This window comes from Pantherophis guttatus, chromosome 7, assembly GCF_059756535.1.
Source record: "Pantherophis guttatus breed Tessera chromosome 7, ASM5975653v1, whole genome shotgun sequence".
In the NCBI taxonomy this organism is placed as follows: Eukaryota; Metazoa; Chordata; class Lepidosauria; order Squamata; family Colubridae; genus Pantherophis; species Pantherophis guttatus.
In genome coordinates, this window is record NC_142069.1 from 77,576,587 (window position 1) to 77,595,574 (window position 18,988).

The following is an 18,988-nucleotide window of genomic DNA, read 5'->3' on the forward strand; positions in this document are numbered from 1 at the left end:
AAAACACTGGGAACATTCGTTATGTCAACAGAGGGACATAAGACAAATGACAAAGCAAGATGTGTAAGGTAGGCCGAGAAGAAATGACCATATCAACTCTCTGAAGATTTAATTGCATCTCCCAATTGTCTCTAAATCTAGAAATGCCTTTTGAAAAGATACAGAAGTCAGTATGAAAGTTTTCTGGAAGCACAGCTTCAAATACTCATACCTTCGAATATTATTATTATTATTTACACCACATTTAGGAAAACCAAGACCCTTCAAAATCACGTCCTTGACAGTTTTTGCTAAGTTCAATCGCAAACTTGCACCCCATTTGTGTATATATAGTAATGCCACTTAAATCAATGGAATTTGTGCAGTGGAAGTGTGCAGAACCCGTAGCGAAAGAAATATCGGATGAACCGCAGAGTTCAGGGTATGTCTTATTAAGACAAGGCCTACCCCTCAAGCTAGTTTTGCTAAGAATCCTCCCAAGCTTTTTAATGTCAGTGAACAAACATTAAAAGTGCTTAATGTGCAAGGCTAACAGTGCCGATAGCATTTTCACTGTTCTTTTATTTTATTACCAAAACAAAAAACAAAAAACCAACAACAGTAAATAAAAACCAACAGAAACCATGGAAGGCATGTAAAAAATGCACTTCTGTAACATAAGACATATGCAACAAAGAAAATTATTGCAGGACTGATGATTGAAGGATGTTCCACCTTTTTATTCACTACTGGGTGAGTAAAATTCATGATGTTTCCTATAATAACCGGCAAGGATGATATACTAGCTTTCACTGGCAGATGCTGCAGAGGTTATCTTCACATACTGGCTGAAAATAGTCTCAAAAGCTTCGTCTCTGTGTACCATGGCACCAAACACGAGCGGCTTTCAGGAGGAAAGAAAGAAAAAAAACAACCCAAAGAAGTTCAATAAAAGAATGACTAAAACGTGAGCATTCCAATACATTAATAATAGCAGAATCCTATACAGTACCCCAAAAGACGTTCATCTCAATTTTAAACTTATTTAAAATAGGCCTACTGGGTTATACGCAGAACTCCCCAATTTAGGTCCAGGATGTTCCACAGAACTTTAAATCCGTCCCTTGCCTCGAAATGCTACTCAGTTTGGGGCTAGTCTGGTGATTTCTGAAAGCAAATGTTCATGAAATAGAAGCATTGTGATCTAGGGCAGGAATGTCAAAGTCAAGCCCACGGGCCGGATCCTGTCCATGGGGTGTTTAGATCTGGCCTGCGGGGCCGCTCTGGAAACAGCGAAGGACCGGCTTATGTGCAGCCCTCCCGAGTTCCGTTTTCGCTGGCAGAGGGTTGCAAGACGCCGTCACAGCCGAAAACGGAGCTCGGGAGCCCGTTTTCTCTGGCAGAGCGCTCGGGCCACCACAGGCTCCCCCGACACGAGTGACGTCGATCTGGCCACGCCTCCCCTGGCCAAACACAATCCTGATGCAGCCCTCAATGAAATAGAGTTTGACACCGCTGATCTAGGGTCAAAAGAGGCTTCCGCTTTGGAGCATTTCCTTCAAGAAACTACTGAACTGATTTTGGAGGAGCATACTCCGGAATGTTTTGCCATGGTCTAGGAAAGGAACAGGGCACTCCAGAGTTCTTCTCAATATTATGCCCCTGAATTGGAAAATTTTGCATGTACATCAGGGGTGGGTTCTACTTACCTTTACTACCAGTTCGCAACGGGAGCGCACACGCTTCTACGCGTGCACGGATTGTACCTTATGACATCCGGGTGGGTGGGCGGAGCCTCCCGCCGCTTTTACTACCGGTTCTCAAGAACCGGACAGAACCAGGAGCAACCCCACCACTGATGTACATGCCTTATCTACTCTTCTCAGTAGCAAATAACAAGCCAGCCTTCCCATCATTCAAACTTAAAACTATAAGAGTTACAGAAAAGGGGAAAAAATGGAAGAAGAGAGAAGAGTTTAGCATTGGTTTTATTTTTTTTATTAAATAAAAAAAATAGTTCATTAATAAAATGATTCCTATTTATCAAACTAAGAAGTGCTCCAAAAAGAGATAGAATCAGTATTCCAGACAAGCAAAATTGTCAAGTGATGGTAACCAGCATGCAAATGAAATATATATATCAGGGGTGAAATCCAGCAGGTTCTGACAAGTTCTGGAGAACTGGTAGCGGAAATTTTGAGTAGTTCGGGGAACTGGCAAATGCCACCTCTGGCTGGTCCCAGAATGGGGTGGGAATGGACATTTTGCAATATCCTTCCCCTGGAGTGGGGAGGGATTTTGCAGTATCCTTCCCCTGGAGTAGGGAGGGAATGGAGATTTTGCAGTATCCTTCCCCTGGAGTGGGGAGGGAATGGAGATTTTGCAGTATCCTTCCCCTGCCATGCCCACCAAGCCACACCCACCAAGTCACACCAAGCCCATCAAGCCACGCCCACAGAACCAGTAGTAAAAAAAATTGGATTTCACCACTGATGTATATGCTTCAGATTTGACTACTTACTTTTTGTGTAGATGGTGTGGATACTGCAATACCCATCCCAGATCCTGGGAGAACGGAAAGTACTTTGTACTAAAATAAACATTAAAAAAAAAGATTTACATAACAAATACTTTCACATGCAACAGAAAAAGTAGATTTAACCAGTGCAGAAATTTAAACAACAGTATCTTATCTAGATATCCAAAGTTCTTAAAATAGTGTATTATAAAGCCCATATTTGAGGTGTTTCTGAATGTTGCTTTCGCAGTGGAGGAAAAGGAGCAAGGAGAATCACTATTTTCTTGTCAAACAGATGTGCTCTACAGCAGGGGTCCCCAACCTCTGGTCTGTGGACCGGCACCGGTCCGCAGCATGCCAGAAACCGGTCCGCACAAACAAGCGAAGCCCCATCCGCGGGATGCATGTGTTGTGACCTAGGCTTACTGAGTAATTACAATACACAATTAGTCCCAAACAAACCTATTTTATTGTAACAGCTGAGAATTACGTTCATTCCCACCTGAGTCCCAATTAATTGCAACAAGTCCTTCGGAAGAAGTCCTTCGGGATAATCACCAACCTTTATCTTCTTTGACACCCTGCCAAAGGCCTTACTTGGCAAAGCCCCACGAAGTTCAGAAACAAACAAGAGATGCCAACTGGAAACAGAGTTAGCAATGTTGCTTTCCTGCAAAAGGCCCAAGTGCCTCTGTTTCTCTTTTAAGCCTTATGGGAGGGGCCAATCATCTCCTGGCCTTGCTCCCGAGTCGTCCCTTTTGCTTTAGCTGCTCTTGCCTTCTGGCAGCTCTGTGCATGCGTGCACTAGGAACAGGCTCTTCCTGTTCCTCTGCTTCTCTGCTGTCCGACTCTGGGGGCTCCGGAGTCCGCGCATCATTCCCAGATGGTCCTGGCCTAATCTCTGCCTTTGACGCAGAGCCCTCGTCCGGGCCTTCCCCAGACTCCAGGACTGGTCCATGTTCCTCCCCAGCCTCCTCACTGTCCAACTCCGCTGCCAGCTCCGCAGGCTGCTGGCGGACCACAACAGCATGCAACACACTGCATACAGGCAGACTGCCTCATCCAGTCCACGGAAAAACCTCTCTCCATAGAATCAGTCCCTGACGCCCAAAAGGTTGGGGGCCGCTGCTCTAAATCATGTTCCACACAGAGGTAAAATCCAACAACTGGACTGTATAAAGATTTTTTAAAAAAATAATAACTGAGTACCGATCAAAACAGCCTGATCCTACCATTTTTTGAAACCTCCGTGCTTGATTTATTCTTACACAGCTAATGGTAACCTGAAACTATTATTTAAACCGAATGGTTGTGTCAGATGTACTTATGCACAGAACAAATCCATCAAAATAATTGGACATAGGCTAATCATGACTAACTCGTCCCACTGGTTCAGTGAATCAGGATTTATCAAATACCGCATATGATGGAAAACACTAACCCCAGATATTCAATATGCTTTGTTACCGAAACAGAAACAAAATCATTTTTTCTCTGGTAGTTAAAAAATTAGAAATCAATTTATAAAGAGTGTATTGACGCCAGCCATTCCTGGTACATACAACAAAGTAACTACAATGTAAGCATGGAATTTAGCATTTCCAGAAACCAAGTCATTCATTGATAAAATGAATGATGTTTGGAGGCATGACCAACATTCTATAATCATAAAGATCCTTCAGTGAAAAAGTGTTTAAAGAAAAGATTTGTGGCTAGAGTGTAGGACTATCTCATCTTTGTGTTCCCTTTCAACTGCACAATTCTGTGATTTTGACATTTCCTTCTGTAGAAAGTGTATATGATTGCCTATCTTAAACAAGTAACCCTGGACACCTATCAAATGGTGCATTAAAATGACAATAAAAACAACATAATATGGAATATAATTTGGAATAATAATAATTCACAGAATAGCACTTAGACTTAGATATCGCTTCACAGTGCTTAACAGCCCTTTCTAAGCAGTTTACAGTCAGCATATTGCCCCCCAACAATCTGGCTCCTCATTTTACTGGCCTCAGAAGGATGGAAGGCTGAGTCAACCTTGATTGAGGTTGAGTCAACCTTAAGCCAATGAGACTCGAACTGCCGAACTGCTGGCAGCCAGCAGGTGGCTCAGTGACTAAGACGCTGAGCTTGTCAATCGAAAGATCGGCAGTTCGAATCCCTAGTGCCACATAATGGGGTGAGCTCCCGTTACTTGTCCCAGCTTCTGCCAACCTAGCAGTTCGAAAGCACGTAAAAAATGCAAGTAGAAAAATAGGGACCACCTTTGGTGGGAAGGTAACAGCGTTCCGTGCGCCTTTGGCATTGAGTCATGCCGGCCACATGACCACGGAGACGTCTTTGGACAGCGCTGGCTCTTTGGTTTTGAAACGGAGATGAGCACCGCCCTCTAGAGTCAGGAATGAGTAGCACATATGTGCGAGGGGAACCTTTACCTTCACCTTTTTACTGCATTTTAACCATTGTACCACCATGGCTCATCAATAATATTATCCTAACACAGCAAACATATTGGGCTCCATTAATGTCCCGCCCTAATATCTGAAGAGACAGTCAGCTTTCTAAATCTTCCAGACCTTGGAGGGAAAGCTGCTTCAAAGGTCAGTAGCTGTGACAGAAAAAGCACATCTCCTGGGTCTTGCTATGTGATCTTGTTTCAGAGAAGCGGCTCAGAACATGCCTGCCCTGCCAGATCTGATAGAATGAGCTGAAGCCCACTGGAGATACACAGTCCTCCAAGTAACGTGGCCCTGTGCCATACAAGGCTTTAAAGGTGGTAATCAACACTTTGAATTGCACCTAAAAGACTACTGGGAAATAGTACAGCTTGTGCAGCACTGATGTCACATGTACCATGAATCTGAGGACTCTAAGATAATTGCAACAAATCAGTCTGGGGGAAATGCTACCCCATCAAGAGCTAAAGAATGGAGGTCTCCAGAGCCAGGGAGCCATTCAGTCTTTGCTAAGGTCTTTTCACTCCCTGACCCTGACTATCTCCAAGTGCAGCCCTAGCTCAGTAGAATCACATCCACTCGATTCTGGGCTTTTTTTCTTTCTGGCAGCCAGCAAGCTCTTGCTGCCTGGTGAGAGACTTATATAGATCTATTTCTGGCTCGTTAGCCATCATCAGTAAGCCACACCCACATCTCATGTATCCTCCCTGTAAAGGTACAATATCTATTTTCTTACTTCTTCGTAGGATTTATGTGTGTTTTTCCTCTAGCCAGGTTTTTCCTATGTAACCAAGGTTTTTCTGCAGCCCTAGCTCAGTAGAATCACATCCACTCGATTCTGGGCTTTTTTTCTCTTTCTGGCAGCCAGCAAGCTCTTATTTATATATACTAAATAAGAATAAGAATTACACTACACTAAATTGTGATAAAATTTAACTGCAGAAATAAAATAACATTTTAATAATAATAATATGCATGTAATAGGAGCCATGGTGGCGCAGTGGTTAGAATGCAGTATTGCAGGCTAATTCTGCCGAATGTCAGCAGTTCAATTCATACCGGCCCAAGGTTGACTCAATCTTCCATCTTTCTGAGGTTGGTAAAATGAGGACCCAAATTGTTGGGGGCAATATGTTGACTCTGTAAACCACTTAGAAAGACCGCTGTAAAGCACTGTGAAGTGGTATATAAATCTAAGTGCTATTGCTATTATTAACGCTATTGCTGTTTATATTCCAATATAGACAGTCTTGAATTAAATTTAATCCCAGGAAGAAAAAGAGACTTTTGATTAGCAGAAAAATTAATATGTACGGCTGTACATATTTTAGCAATCAGTTGGAAGATATACTTCAGGCCTCATTTGAGCATATAAGCATAGCAAATCACTAATAGTCACTAAAACAGTTCTTTGCTTTCAAGGTTCTTTGGAATCTTGAAAAATCTTTGGCAAAAAAGTTGTAACTTATCTCTTCAGGGCAACTACAACTTTTTTTAGGCTTGCATAGAAATCTGGGGGGGAAATAACAGTTTGATTAAAGAATAGCACAGAGGTGAAAGTCTAAAGCAGAGGTCTTCAAACTTGGCAGCTTTAAGACTTGTGGACTTCAACTCCCAGAATTCTGGGAGAATTCTGTGAGTTGAAGTCCACAAGTCTTAAAGCTGCCAAGTTTGGGGACCTCTGGTCTAAAGTATTCCCTCCAACTTATTTTTGAAGCATGAACAGCCCTACAACTAATGCTGTATTCCTACATTAATCCTACAGCTAATGCTAAATGGGTCATAGATTTTTGAAACTTCATGTCCAGGGGCAGCTGTGAGTGGGTGTGCTTTTTAGTCCTAATCAGTGTTAGTAAATCTGGGATTATATTTATTTCACTGCATCCATTTGCTATTTAATGCAGCGTTAAAAATTGTTTTTACCACGACATGATAGATAAGCTTCTTCAACATAAAAGAAGTCAAAAGCAAAACACTGAAGAAAAAGCAAGTGCTTACCTTTTGAATATCTGTTATATCTGCAAGTTTTATAACTTTATTTCTTTTAGATGAACCAGATTTGGAACTTTCAAAGCATAAGTAACTAAAGGCAAGGAAAGAAAGAATATAAATTTTAAAAAAGTAAAAAATCCTAAATGATTTAAAACACTGCCATTGAGTTATTTATATTTATTTATTTATATTTCACATTTCTAGACCGCCCATCTCCCTCGAAGAGATAATATCAACATGTAAAACAAGATAACTTCAAATTTTAAAACCTAATGATTATATATATATGTATCATATTGTAAGACGCTCAGAGTCGCTTTGGATAGTAAGATGGGAAGCATATCAATTTAATTTTAGTATTTATATGCTAAAGCTGGGTACCTTTTGTTTTATCCAACTAATCCAAACTATATATTTTCTGGCGTTCTTACCATTTCATGGCATGCTCTTATCACTTTTTTTCCTCTTTGCCTTTGAGGTGGTTTCTTACTCCTGACGCCTGCCTGGCTTAGTTCCTGCATGATTTTTGGCAAGCTTTTCCTGAAGTGTTTTGCCCTTGTTTTCTCCTTTCTAGGGCTGAGAGAGAAAAACTGGCCCACAATCATGCAGACGGCTTTGTATCTAAAGCAAGACTAGAACTCACAGTCTCCCAGTTTCTATAGCCAGATGCCTTAATCACTATACCAAAGTGGCTTTCTCCCTTGATCACATATTAACTGTGGATTTGTCCTTCTGCAAAACAATGAAGATCTCTTCTAAGGAAACCCCACTGAAAACAATTTCACTCTTTTATTGGAGCTTTCTAGAGTGTTCTTTTCCATTAACCTTTAAGTTATAGCTCAGTCTTACGAAACTTATGGCAAGCATCTTCAACCTCTTCAATAACATTTTTATAGATTCACAAAAAAACTTCTGAAAGTTATTTTCTTTAAAATACTTTTTTTGTAATTCACAAAAACACTTAACTCCCCCCCTTCCCCTTAAATGGAGTCATCAAGTCAGGGTGGCAAAAATATGGACGACATTAGGAGGTGGGAGAAAAATAACTCCCTATTGCCAGCCAGTGATCATCCAATTTTTTGCAGCCCAGATCTAGTGGCCCCTAGTTTTAACATTCTGCTGTAAATAATGCAAACACTTACTTTTCAGTAACATAGAGAACGCCATTCCTAATGTAATCAGTGGTTATCTTCCTATCTCTGTTTATCAAGCAGCAGCGCCAGCCGTTTTCACACACTATAAAATAGTACAATTATTCCATTTTACTTTTACATAGTAAACAGCTGTAATATTTGTATATTTCAGATACAGCTAAAAGTTCTACATACAGAGTTGGCAAACAAGCTCCTACAAAGAAAACATGTTCATAAAGGAGTGAAATCTTCAATAAACTTTGATTTATGTGGTAAGTTTTCTTTTTAAAAGTCACCAAAACAACAGAACCTAAATTCTGAAAATGCATACAAGCTCTTCTAGACACTGAAGTAAATGTTTCAAGCCAGGGTAAAGTTAAAATTCTCTGACAAGTGAATGCTCCATTTCCTCAAAGGTCAAATCAGCCATCCCACTTGCACAGAGAATCTGTTGCCTGCATGATAAAAGATTAATATTGATCTGCTGTCCATGGAATCCAACAGCAGATTACATTATGATGTCAATCATTTCTTAATAATGTTACTTTATGGGCCTTTAAAAAAAATCTCATTACTTATTATTATTATTATTATTATTAAAATTTCTATACCGCCCTTCTCCAAAATAGGACTCAGGGCAGTGAACAGCCAAAGTAAAAACAATACATACAAAATTTAAAAGCAGTTTAAAATAATTAAATATTTTGGCCGTAAATTAAAACAACCCAATTTAAAATCAATTTAAAATTAACTCAAGCCAGCCCAGCTAGTTGAAATAAATGGGTTTTCAGGGTCCGACGAAAAATCTGGAGGTCTGTTATTGTACGTATCTCTGGGGGGAGGTTGTTCCAGAGGGTGGGCGCCGCCACAGAGAAGGCTCTCCCCCTGGGAGTCGTCAGCCGACATTGTCTGGCGGACGGCACCCTGAGGAGGCCCACTCTGTGCGAGCGTACTGGCCAGTGGGAGGCTATTGGTGGCAGAAGGCGGTCTCGTAGGTACTTAATGTCCACCTCCCAAGTTGTGTGAATACCTGCCAATGGACGCTCATGTTCTGGCAAGTTAAATACTTCATGGAAGTTTCCTCTCTTTGTATTGTGAAAGCGACTGGTTTCCTCATCTCGATTCACTCCTGTTGAGGTGTTTGAACCTACATAGCTTCGGGATGCTGCTGTTTGAGGCTGAAACAACATAAACCTGGTTTACTAAACACTTGCAGAAATCAACACAAGCTTCAGTTATGTTATCTTCCCTTGTCCTCAGGAAATGTCCTGCTTCAGTGCTAGAAACCCCGTGTCTGATGCAGCCGCAATCCCTCTCCAAAATAATCCAGGGTTGATCAACTTGTGAAGGATTCCATCACTCATCAGGCTGTGAGTTACAATTAATAAAGGATGCTCAGACTCATCGTGTGACATTGTGCAGTTTGACTTGACATAGGATCTTTTCTGAAGGCTGCCATGCAGAGCAACTGGGCAACTCCTTCAAATGAATCCTCCACAGGGCTGTATATCATGTAACATAGAGGTGTCAAACTCGCGTCATCACGGTGGTGTCACATGATGTATCGTGACTTTTTTCCCCTTCGCTAAACCGGGCGTGACCAGTGCGGGACGCATCTGGCCAGTGGGCCGCGAGTTGGACAGCCCTGATGTAACTAATCTGTGTTGTGACCCAAAACAGGGCATGTCCCTGATGCTTTTTTTTTTTTTTTTTGACATCCTTTTGAGGGGTAAGAAAATGCGTTTTCCATTTAAAAAAACAACCCAATCTCAACTATTAGAACTTCAGACAGGAGCTTTCCATGAGGTTGCAGGACCTGCCACCAATAAAGAATCAATCTGCTATGGTGCAATTTAAAACACTGTAGCTACATATGTTCCCAAAGCACCCAAAAGCCACAAGTAGGATCTCATCAAAGTCATAAAAACAAGCGATTCACTTGGCATGTTATTTGTCCAGCAAAAATTGATTAGCGGGGCTATTACAAGATGGGGAAAATGGGTGACAAAATATTACCACAAGCCACCTCATAAGTTTGATAATACAGTAGATGTTTTTTAGGCGGGAAGTCCCATTCACATCCAGCTATTCTATCCATCTTTTAATAAGCATAAGCTCAACACTGATTCAGGAGTGTTGAATATATACAAGTAGTCCTTGACTTAGAACCATTCATTTAGGAACTTTTCAAACTTACAACGGCACTGAAAAAAGTGACTTACAATCGGTCCATCGCAGCATCCTCGTGGTCATGTAACCAAAATTTGTGATTGGCAACCAAAATGAATTTATGTCAGTTGCAGTGTCCTGGGGCCATGTGATTTCATTTGCAGTCTTCCCACAAGCAAAGTTAATGAGGGAAGCTGGTTTCATTTAACAACTATGTGATTCATTTAACACCGAGGGTGATTCACTTTAACAACTGTAGCGGAAAGGGTCATACAGTTGGGCATAACTCACGTAACAACCCTTTTGCTTAGCACTGGAAGTTCTGGCCCCAATTGCGATTTTAAGTCAAGGACTACTTATACCAATACTTTCCTATTCCTTGGCATTGTAAGAGGGAAATGGTGGGGCAGAAAAACATATATTTTTTTTCATTTTGACCCATGGACTCCAAAGCTTAATTTGCTGTTTTGCATCAAGTGGCCATTTACCCAGCAAATATATTCAGAAGGATACCAATATACACAGGTTTAAATTTGGGCTAAGAAACACATAGTCTTACGAATGAATTACAATTGCCAACATTCCCAGCTGCCCAGGCAACTAGATTGGTCTATCTCAACGTTTAAACGAAGGCATCTTTCATTTCTGCATCAACCATTTTTCAAAGTATTGTGATATGTAAATCATTACAAGCAAGAGGATTTTCATGACTATTAATTTTGAAGGTATATCATATTGTTAATACTGTTGTATGCTTCTAGAGTTTGCTTCTCTACTAATCAAGCAAAGTAAAATTAAATAAAGCAATAGTTATATGAACGCTCTGCCACATCAAGTTTATCAAACCATGTCTTCAACTGAATAGGGAAATATTGAACACAATGCAAAATTGATCCGTTAATAGTAAAGAACAGTTTCTACATGTCTGGGTCTTTGGATTCAAATGAAGACCAATTACTATAATTAATACAAATGTAAACATTACACTTAAACACGTTTGTATAAACAACAGAGGTGGGGAGAGATAGCGGGAGAAAGAAAGAAAAAAAAATTGCTGCTCATTCTGAACACAAATGATCATCTGAAAGACAGAAGATATTCCACTCTAAGATCCATACCTTTTCATGACCTGACAGCTAGCAGGAGGGAAAAAACAAACAAACAAACACAATGTGATGATGACAAAAGAAAAAAAGCAAATCCTATTTAATTGCATCATATGCAGAATAAAAATACGAACTGAGTGAATTGGCAAGATTTTTTTGCATACCAAAAGATTACCCAATATTTTTTTTTAAATCCCTGAAAGATATCAATGGATAAAGGTAAAGGTTCCCCTGCATATGCGTGCTAGTCGTTCCTAACTTAAGGGGGTGGTGCTCATCTCCGTTTCAAAGCCGAAGAGCCAGCGCTGTCCGAAGACGTCTCCGTGGTCATGTGGCTAGCATGACTAAACACCAAAGGCACACAGAATGCTGTTACCTTCCCACCAAGTGGTCCCTATTTTCTACTTGCGTTTTTTACGTGCTTTCAATCTGCTAGGTTGGCAGAAGCTGGGACAAGTAACGGGAGGTCATCCCATTACGCAGCACTAGGGATTTGAACCGCTGAACTGCCGACCTTCTGATCGACAAGCTCGGTGTCTTAGCCACTGAGCCACCGCGTCCCTATTATTAATGGATAGAGCACAGTTTTTGAATTTTATTAAAACTATGGATGCCTGGCTGGATGTTCCCATCTCTGATTCCTGACTTACTTTGCACAAGTTGGTGATATTTAATAATTTCTCTAATGATGATTTAGCTAAAATTGATTCAAGAAAATATTTGAGAGAGTTCTGTAGTGTTGTGTTTTTTTAAAAGAGAAATTATTTTGAAAGGGGTGACGATTAGAATGACTTTAACTTTGCTTTTTCACTTCTTTAATCATTTGGCAATAGCTAAATGAAGCAAATTGCGGAAGATGCTGATGGGGGCATTAGTGGATCTCTTATACCAGGGGTGTTAAACTGGCGGCCTGCGGGCCATGTTCACCCCAGCTCCACGAAGGGGGAAAGCATCACAAAACATCACGTGACGGCAACGTGACGCCACGAGTTTGACACTCGTATCTTATACTAATAACAAGGATTGAAATATCTATCAGGAGATCCATTGTGAAGTAAGTAGGAGCCACTTTAAACATTCAGGAGAAAGAGTCAGATAAAACATAATTTAGGATTTAATTGCATATTTTATATACATGCTCTCACTTCAAGATAGCAAAAAATATATATTTTATTGTAATGTCATTTGGAGGGTGAAAAGAAACAGTAACAGAGACACCAATTATTCACCCCTGATTTAAGGCTAGAAGTATTTTATTACTTTAAAAAAAGAAATAAATTTCCATTTTTACTACCGGTATATGTTACCTGATTGCAGACAAACCTAACATTTGTTCGGGACATACAGGAGGAACTCTTTATCTTTTAGCTCTTAACTATGTATTCAATGTCTTAACAATGACTATAGCTTTAGGAGTGAAGCACAAAGAAGCAATTGTTGGTTTCTTAACAAGTCACATGGATTAAACACACAGCCCCAGAGTGCTAATCTGGCTAATTGCTGCATTTTAATTCCATAAACGTAGCCAAGTTGATCATTACTCCAGATATATGCAATTATTACAGTTGCAAGTGAGCAAAGTTAATGATTAGTTTATATCGAACAATGGCACAAGCAGAGTCAAGTTCTTAGTTGGACTTTACTCGTATATCCCAAATCTACTTTCCTTTCTTTCTATGAATTAAAATATTGTTAAGAACATATTACAATACTTCAGATGCCGTCAAAACGTTTTAGAGGAAAGCGTTTTCTTTTTAATAAAAAGCAAACAAATTTAGGCACTCTCTAAATTGTTTTAAAAAGTCCTTTTTCCATCGGACAACCTCTTACTTTAAAAGCATCATATTCCTTTACCTGAAGATTTTAGAAAGAGGTGGGCAGACAGGAGCAGTTAGCTAAGTAAGTGCATGGGAATGTAAATATTGGATTTGAAGCACGAACAACTAGCCCTCTATGTGCTCTGCTCACTGAAGCTCACAGATGTTGTTAAGTTGTGTTACAGAGAAAGAAAGAAAAAAAAAGAGTTACCCGTCTCGATACTGTAGCATTAGCCCTTTCTTTGAGTTGAGGATCCGTAGGCAAGTTCAACCATATGATATAAGGAGAATCATACTTTGCCCGTAGTCTTGGACACCGTTTGAAGACAAAATCAATCAGAAAAAATTTAATTCCTGCATAAAGTCCTGCATAATTAGAAAGTCAAAGGTTGGAATGAGGAAAGTTTCATGACTGAAGCATGGAAACAAAATTATACTATAAATACTAATTTGCATATAAAGGATAATCCTCAATTTATGATAAAAATTTATATTGCTAAGTGAGAAATTTTTTAAGTGAGCTTTGTCCAATTTTACGACCTTTCTTGTCACATTTGTTAAGTGGATCACTGCAGTTGTTAAACAGGGCTGTTAAGTGAATCTGGTTTCTCCACTGACTTTGCTTCTCCCCCTTCAAAGGGGGATTTACATGACCCCAGGACACGGCCGGGGTTGCCAAGCATCCAAATTTTGATCATGTGACCATGGGGATGCTTGTAAATATGAAAAATGGCCATAAGTCACTTTTTTCAGTGCCGTTGTAACTTTGAGCGGTCACTAAATGAACTGTTGTAAGTCAAGGGCTACCTGTACTAAGAAAGAGATCTTTAACAATATGCAGCGGCATATATCTCAAGATGCTTTCTCTGGATCATTAAAGCAGCTGCCTCTTTTTCCAGGCTTACATAGCTTGTCAGGAAGTATCTCCGCATAGTTTCAGTGTCTCCCTCACCCAAATTCATCCTGAAAGCAAGCTTGTAAAGTGAAAGAGGCTCAGATATAGTGACTCACTTGAAGTTGATAAATAGCCACTATCAGGGGTGGGTGCATGGGGTTCGCAGGGGTTCGGAAGAACCTCTAGCTAAGATTCTGTGCAGTTCGGAGAACCCCCGAATCCCACTCCTGGCTGGCCCCGCCCACCCCTCCCCTCCCCTCTCCGGAGTCCCCACGTGGCCAGTTTTGGATGCAGGTAAGTGCAGGGCGCGAGCGGAGGCTTGGGGGGGGCGAAAAAGGGGCCTACCGGAAGTTCAGGAAGGCCAGTTTCCGGCCTCCAGAGGGCCTCCGGAGCCTGGGGAGGCTGTTTTCGCCGTCCCGGAGGCTCAAGGATAGCCTCCGGAGTCTGGAAAGGGCAAAAATGCCCCCCACTGCCATGGTTCAGGAGGCCGACTAGGCCATGCCCACCATGGCCACGCCCACCCAGCAATCGGGCAGAGAACTTCTTGCTAAAATTTTTGAAGCCCACCCCTGGCCACTATTTTTTTAAAAAAGGAGTTTCAAACTTTATTGCAACAAAATGGTCAAGTAAGAACTTTTATGACCGTCTAAACCTGCTGTACAGCAGGATTGTATCAAAAGAGCCACCCTACAAAAAAATCATGATTAGGAAAGCCACCTAAGAACATTTACAAGTAGAACTATTCGACTTGTAAGTACTGCTGAATACACAATTTCAGGCTTTGAAAATAATGCCTAATTTATCGTTGTCCTTGACACTTTTATTGAACACAAACATTATAAGGTCCTTGTTTTGGAATGTTTATTTCCTGGTAATTCCCAGGCAATTTAGGGTGTGGCCCACCTTTTATTATACTGCAACTTTTCTAGGGACCTACATGTCACCGTAATCTCTGTTCTCCTCCAAGATGTACCAGTTGAAGAAAAGCTACTCATCTCACTTCCTTTATTAGACATCTAGACCAGGGATCAGCAACCATAAACACTCAAAGAGCCATTTGGACCCGTTTCCCACAGAAAAGAAAACACGGGGAGCCACAAAACCCTTCCCGTGCCTGACTATTTCCTGAGCGAACACAAAACTAGCATATGTATTAAACGTTCTGTTTTCTTCTGAAACTTTTCTTTTCTTGGATTCATAAATGATTGGCCTACCAGGGGTCGAAAAGCTCAATAAATCGCATGCCGGTGGGTATCACATTGGCGGTTGTGACGCATATTTTGAGCGATAGGGAGCTGCAGTAGAGGGATGAAAGAGCCACATGAGGCTCCAGAGCTGCAAGTTGCTGACCTCTGATCTAGACCAACATCACCCAGTCAATAACTAAATTGGTTACATTATATATTGTATCTATACAATTTCCTTATGCTAGGAATGGGGGTAGGATTTATGCTTGTTTTGTTTTGTTTTGTTTTGTGACAATGCTAACAACAATTTGTTCAATTTTAGGCCTTGGGCAGATGATATACTTTACTTTAAATAGCTCAGATAAGCTTCAAATCTTCTAGTTTGATAAGGGACTATATTTTTCATTTATAGTATTGCCTCTTGAATGTCTTTATATTTCTGCTGCTATGTTGACTCACCATTGACTCAAGTGAGCAATTACTACTGTTGTTATATTAATTAGTTTTGTACCTGATTCAGCAACCTGCATCTGAATATGGTAAGCCAACTCAAAAATAAAGAGAAATAAAAAGGACATTGCTGATAAGCTGAGAACAGATAAATGGAATAGCCATCTCCAGATAGTGAGATGTTAAAACATAAACTACATAGGTGATTTTAAAGCCAAACCAATTGCTCTTTTTTTTTTTAAGCAGGATGTGGAATTCTAACATTTAAGAAAGCACGCAATGTGAAAATATAATAGTTTTACCTATTGCAAGCCCAACGATCCTGTAAGGAATGCAGCAGGATGCAATAAAAGCTGCCCATAAAGCAATATATAGTTTCTGCGTTACTTCAGGCTGGACCCACATGAACAAACTGGAGAGAGAGAGAAAGAACAGAAAATAAAGGTAAATAGGCAGCATTTAAATATGTCACCATTCAGACCTGATGAAAAATTTGTTGCTAGGAAGAGAAATACATAGAAACTTACTTTTTAATTTTTTCTAGTATATCTGACATTTTCCCAAATAAATTCTGTAATCAAGAAAGAAACGGAGTATTAGATTGGAATACATGTCTGCGTATATGAAAAAACAAGAAGTTGTTTAACAAGTTTACTTTTTAAATCAAACCCTATACATTTACTATGTTCTGCTATTTCTCAAATCATCGTCGTTTAACGACCCCATAGTCCCTTGCGGGGTTGAGTCTGGGCAACTGAATGGAGCTAGCAGAGTGTTTTAATGGCCGGATGACTCTTCCGGACACCAATGCCGAGTTATATATTATATAATTTGTATATAATTATATACAAATATATTCTCAGTGCACCCAGAGAGAGAAATATCTGCCTCTACCTAGGATCGAACTCACAGCCTCCTGATTGTGAGGTGAGAGCTCCACCTCTAGACCACCACACCACTCTTCTGCTATTTTTCAAATGAGGTGGGAAAATCAAGTGTGACTAATCCAAGCTGCCTTCCATAAACGTTCTAGTCCAGAGTAGGCTATACTCTCCAGGAATCATTTTTCACGCGCAGATTTCTCACAGATTTCTACCTGCAACTGCTAAATGGAGATGCCAAATGTTTCATACCTGTGCTTTTTGTGCCACATCCAGAACAAGCTGGAACTTTTCTGACACCGTTAAGTCTTCTTTGGGAGGTTCCTAAAACAGTAAGTCTAATTTGTCATCAAACCATGAGTGTGCGGTTTTAAACTTAAAAGAAAGGAAAAATATTCTCCCACCCAGTTGGCCACACCCACCCAGTCAGCCACGCCCCTCCAGCTACACACACACCCCGAAGGTCAACCACAGCCCTGATGTGGCCCTCAATGAAATTGAGTTTGACAACCCTGATATAAACATTTCAAAAGTTATCTCAACATCATTTGGACTTACAATAGGCTCAGAAACTTCAGGCACAATGCTCCACTGTATTCTCCACCCTCTAAAAAAAAAAGGAATTTGCATTAAACAGGAACACTGGTTTTCTATGCAGCTTCATAACAATGAAACAGGAGAAATCCTTTTAAAAAGCAACTCATGAAGGCAACAAAATATATCTTTTCAAATTTTAAAAATTTTCTTTAATATAGTCCTGACATTTGTCTTAAAGGGATCTTGTAGTCCTGAATGTAGAATGCATAGTATGCATATGCATAATAAAATGCATAGCTAACATTTTTTAAAAAAAGAAATAAAAGAAATAATTAGGCTATTACAACAATGTTCTTGCACGTAAAGTATTTATTCCATGTTAGATTATTTGACTATGAAATTGGGATTTAACATCACACTAATTATGAACAATAAAATATTCCATCACTGAATAAAAATATAGTAAATAAATATTTATCTTTCAACTTTCCTAAAAACATGAAATTGAAACATCCCCCTCCCCATACATTTATTGTGTAAAAGGATCTCCATAAATACAAGTGGAAATGGGGCCATATTTCAAAGTTTATCTTTTCTGGAAAGCCACATGAATCTGTCAATCAGTTCCTGATTACAGTGATCGCTTCTCACATTAGCTATTCTCAATGTGTGGCTGTTTGCTATAAAGACAATGGCAGCAATTTTGCAGGCAATGAATCTGAGTAGACTCTAACAACTCAATGGAACACACTTGCTGACTGAGTCTAAGCCATTCCATTACAAGAAATGCAGGGACAGTAGAAGTAATAATAATATTAGGAATAAATTTGGCACATGAAAATGTGATGGAAGGAGAAGGGTTAGGGAAGGATTTACTAACACGCCCACAATTCAAATTCTATGATTTCTTGTTTACTTTCTCCTCTTATTATAATTTGTAAAAAAGCTACAATTGTGTTGAATTTCATATTCCCCGAACATCTGAAAGGCAATTTAGCTGATTTGTCTTCTTTTCCATTTAAACGTATCACAGAGGGTGAAACAGAAATCACGTTTTGTTTGCAAGTATAATCAAAATGTGTTGATAATGTATGCACAGTGCATTACATCTGTCGTAGTAGTATAGAAGTAAAATAAAATCCTGGATGGAAGCCAACATCAAACCCACTTTATTTAATCTATGTAATAGAGAATATTTCAGGTTCTCTTACTCTTTAGGGAGGGTTGGGAGTTCCTGAGTTTCTGAACGGCCCTTGAAAGAAGATTTTTTCCTTGATGAACTAGCACTACCAGATACTAGTTCTTAAGTAACATATTTCTGGCATGGAGGAAATCTATAACATTAAGTACTATAGGTAAACACTCCCTCAAGGCAATACTTCAATTAACTAGATGGGACATGTATGCAGTTGGTTGGCAACAGGTTGAAAGACTAGCCCTCACCAACCAGAACAATTGGAAACCAGCTTGGCTAAACATAATCAGGACACCCAGTTAATATATACAGAAGCCCAGTCAGTCCTGCTCGGTTGCCTGTGGTCTGTATAGTAGGCCACCTTGCTTCTGATTATGCCAAACACAGTTTCTGGCAGAACATCAGGAACTTTGTTCCCTAGATCAGGGGTCTCCAACCTTGGCAACTTTAAGACTTGTGGACTTCAACTCCCAGAATTCTGGGAATTGAAGTCCACAAGTCTTAAAGTTGCCAAGGTTGGAGACCTCTGCCATAGATCACAGTCACTAAATCCTGAAGACCAACAGGATGGTAATAGCTTACCACCACCTTCTTCCAAGAGTTTCTCATCTCTCCTGTCTAGAGAAGAAACTTGATATTTTCCTGGTGGTCTCTCACCCACGTATGA

General features: G+C 40.0%; 1 protein-coding gene across 3 annotated transcripts in view; it reads right to left on the minus strand.

Annotated features, from left to right (window-relative positions):
* Nucleotides 1-543: 543 nt before the first annotated feature.
* Nucleotides 544-18,988, minus strand: part of GRAMD4 (GRAM domain containing 4) — a 91,924-nt gene continuing 73,479 nt past the window's right edge. For 2 of the 3 annotated variants that reach the window (XM_060684153.2, XM_060684154.2), the window contains exons 10-19: nucleotides 17,148-17,196; nucleotides 16,842-16,913; nucleotides 16,236-16,279; nucleotides 16,011-16,120; nucleotides 13,388-13,542; nucleotides 9,115-9,262; nucleotides 8,094-8,187; nucleotides 6,958-7,042; nucleotides 2,501-2,569; nucleotides 544-883 (exon numbers count right to left, since the gene is read on the minus strand). In XM_060684153.2, coding sequence (XP_060540136.1) covers nucleotides 782-883; nucleotides 2,501-2,569; nucleotides 6,958-7,042; nucleotides 8,094-8,187; nucleotides 9,115-9,262; nucleotides 13,388-13,542; nucleotides 16,011-16,120; nucleotides 16,236-16,279; nucleotides 16,842-16,913; nucleotides 17,148-17,196 — 928 coding nt within the window. In that variant the 3' untranslated portion in view covers nucleotides 544-781. Of the gene's footprint in view, nucleotides 884-2,500; nucleotides 2,570-6,957; nucleotides 7,043-8,093; nucleotides 8,188-9,114; nucleotides 9,264-11,831; nucleotides 11,921-13,387; nucleotides 13,543-16,010; nucleotides 16,121-16,235; nucleotides 16,280-16,841; nucleotides 16,914-17,147; nucleotides 17,197-18,988 lie in introns of all 3 variants that reach the window. The other variant, XM_087874266.1, reaches the window with a different exon arrangement.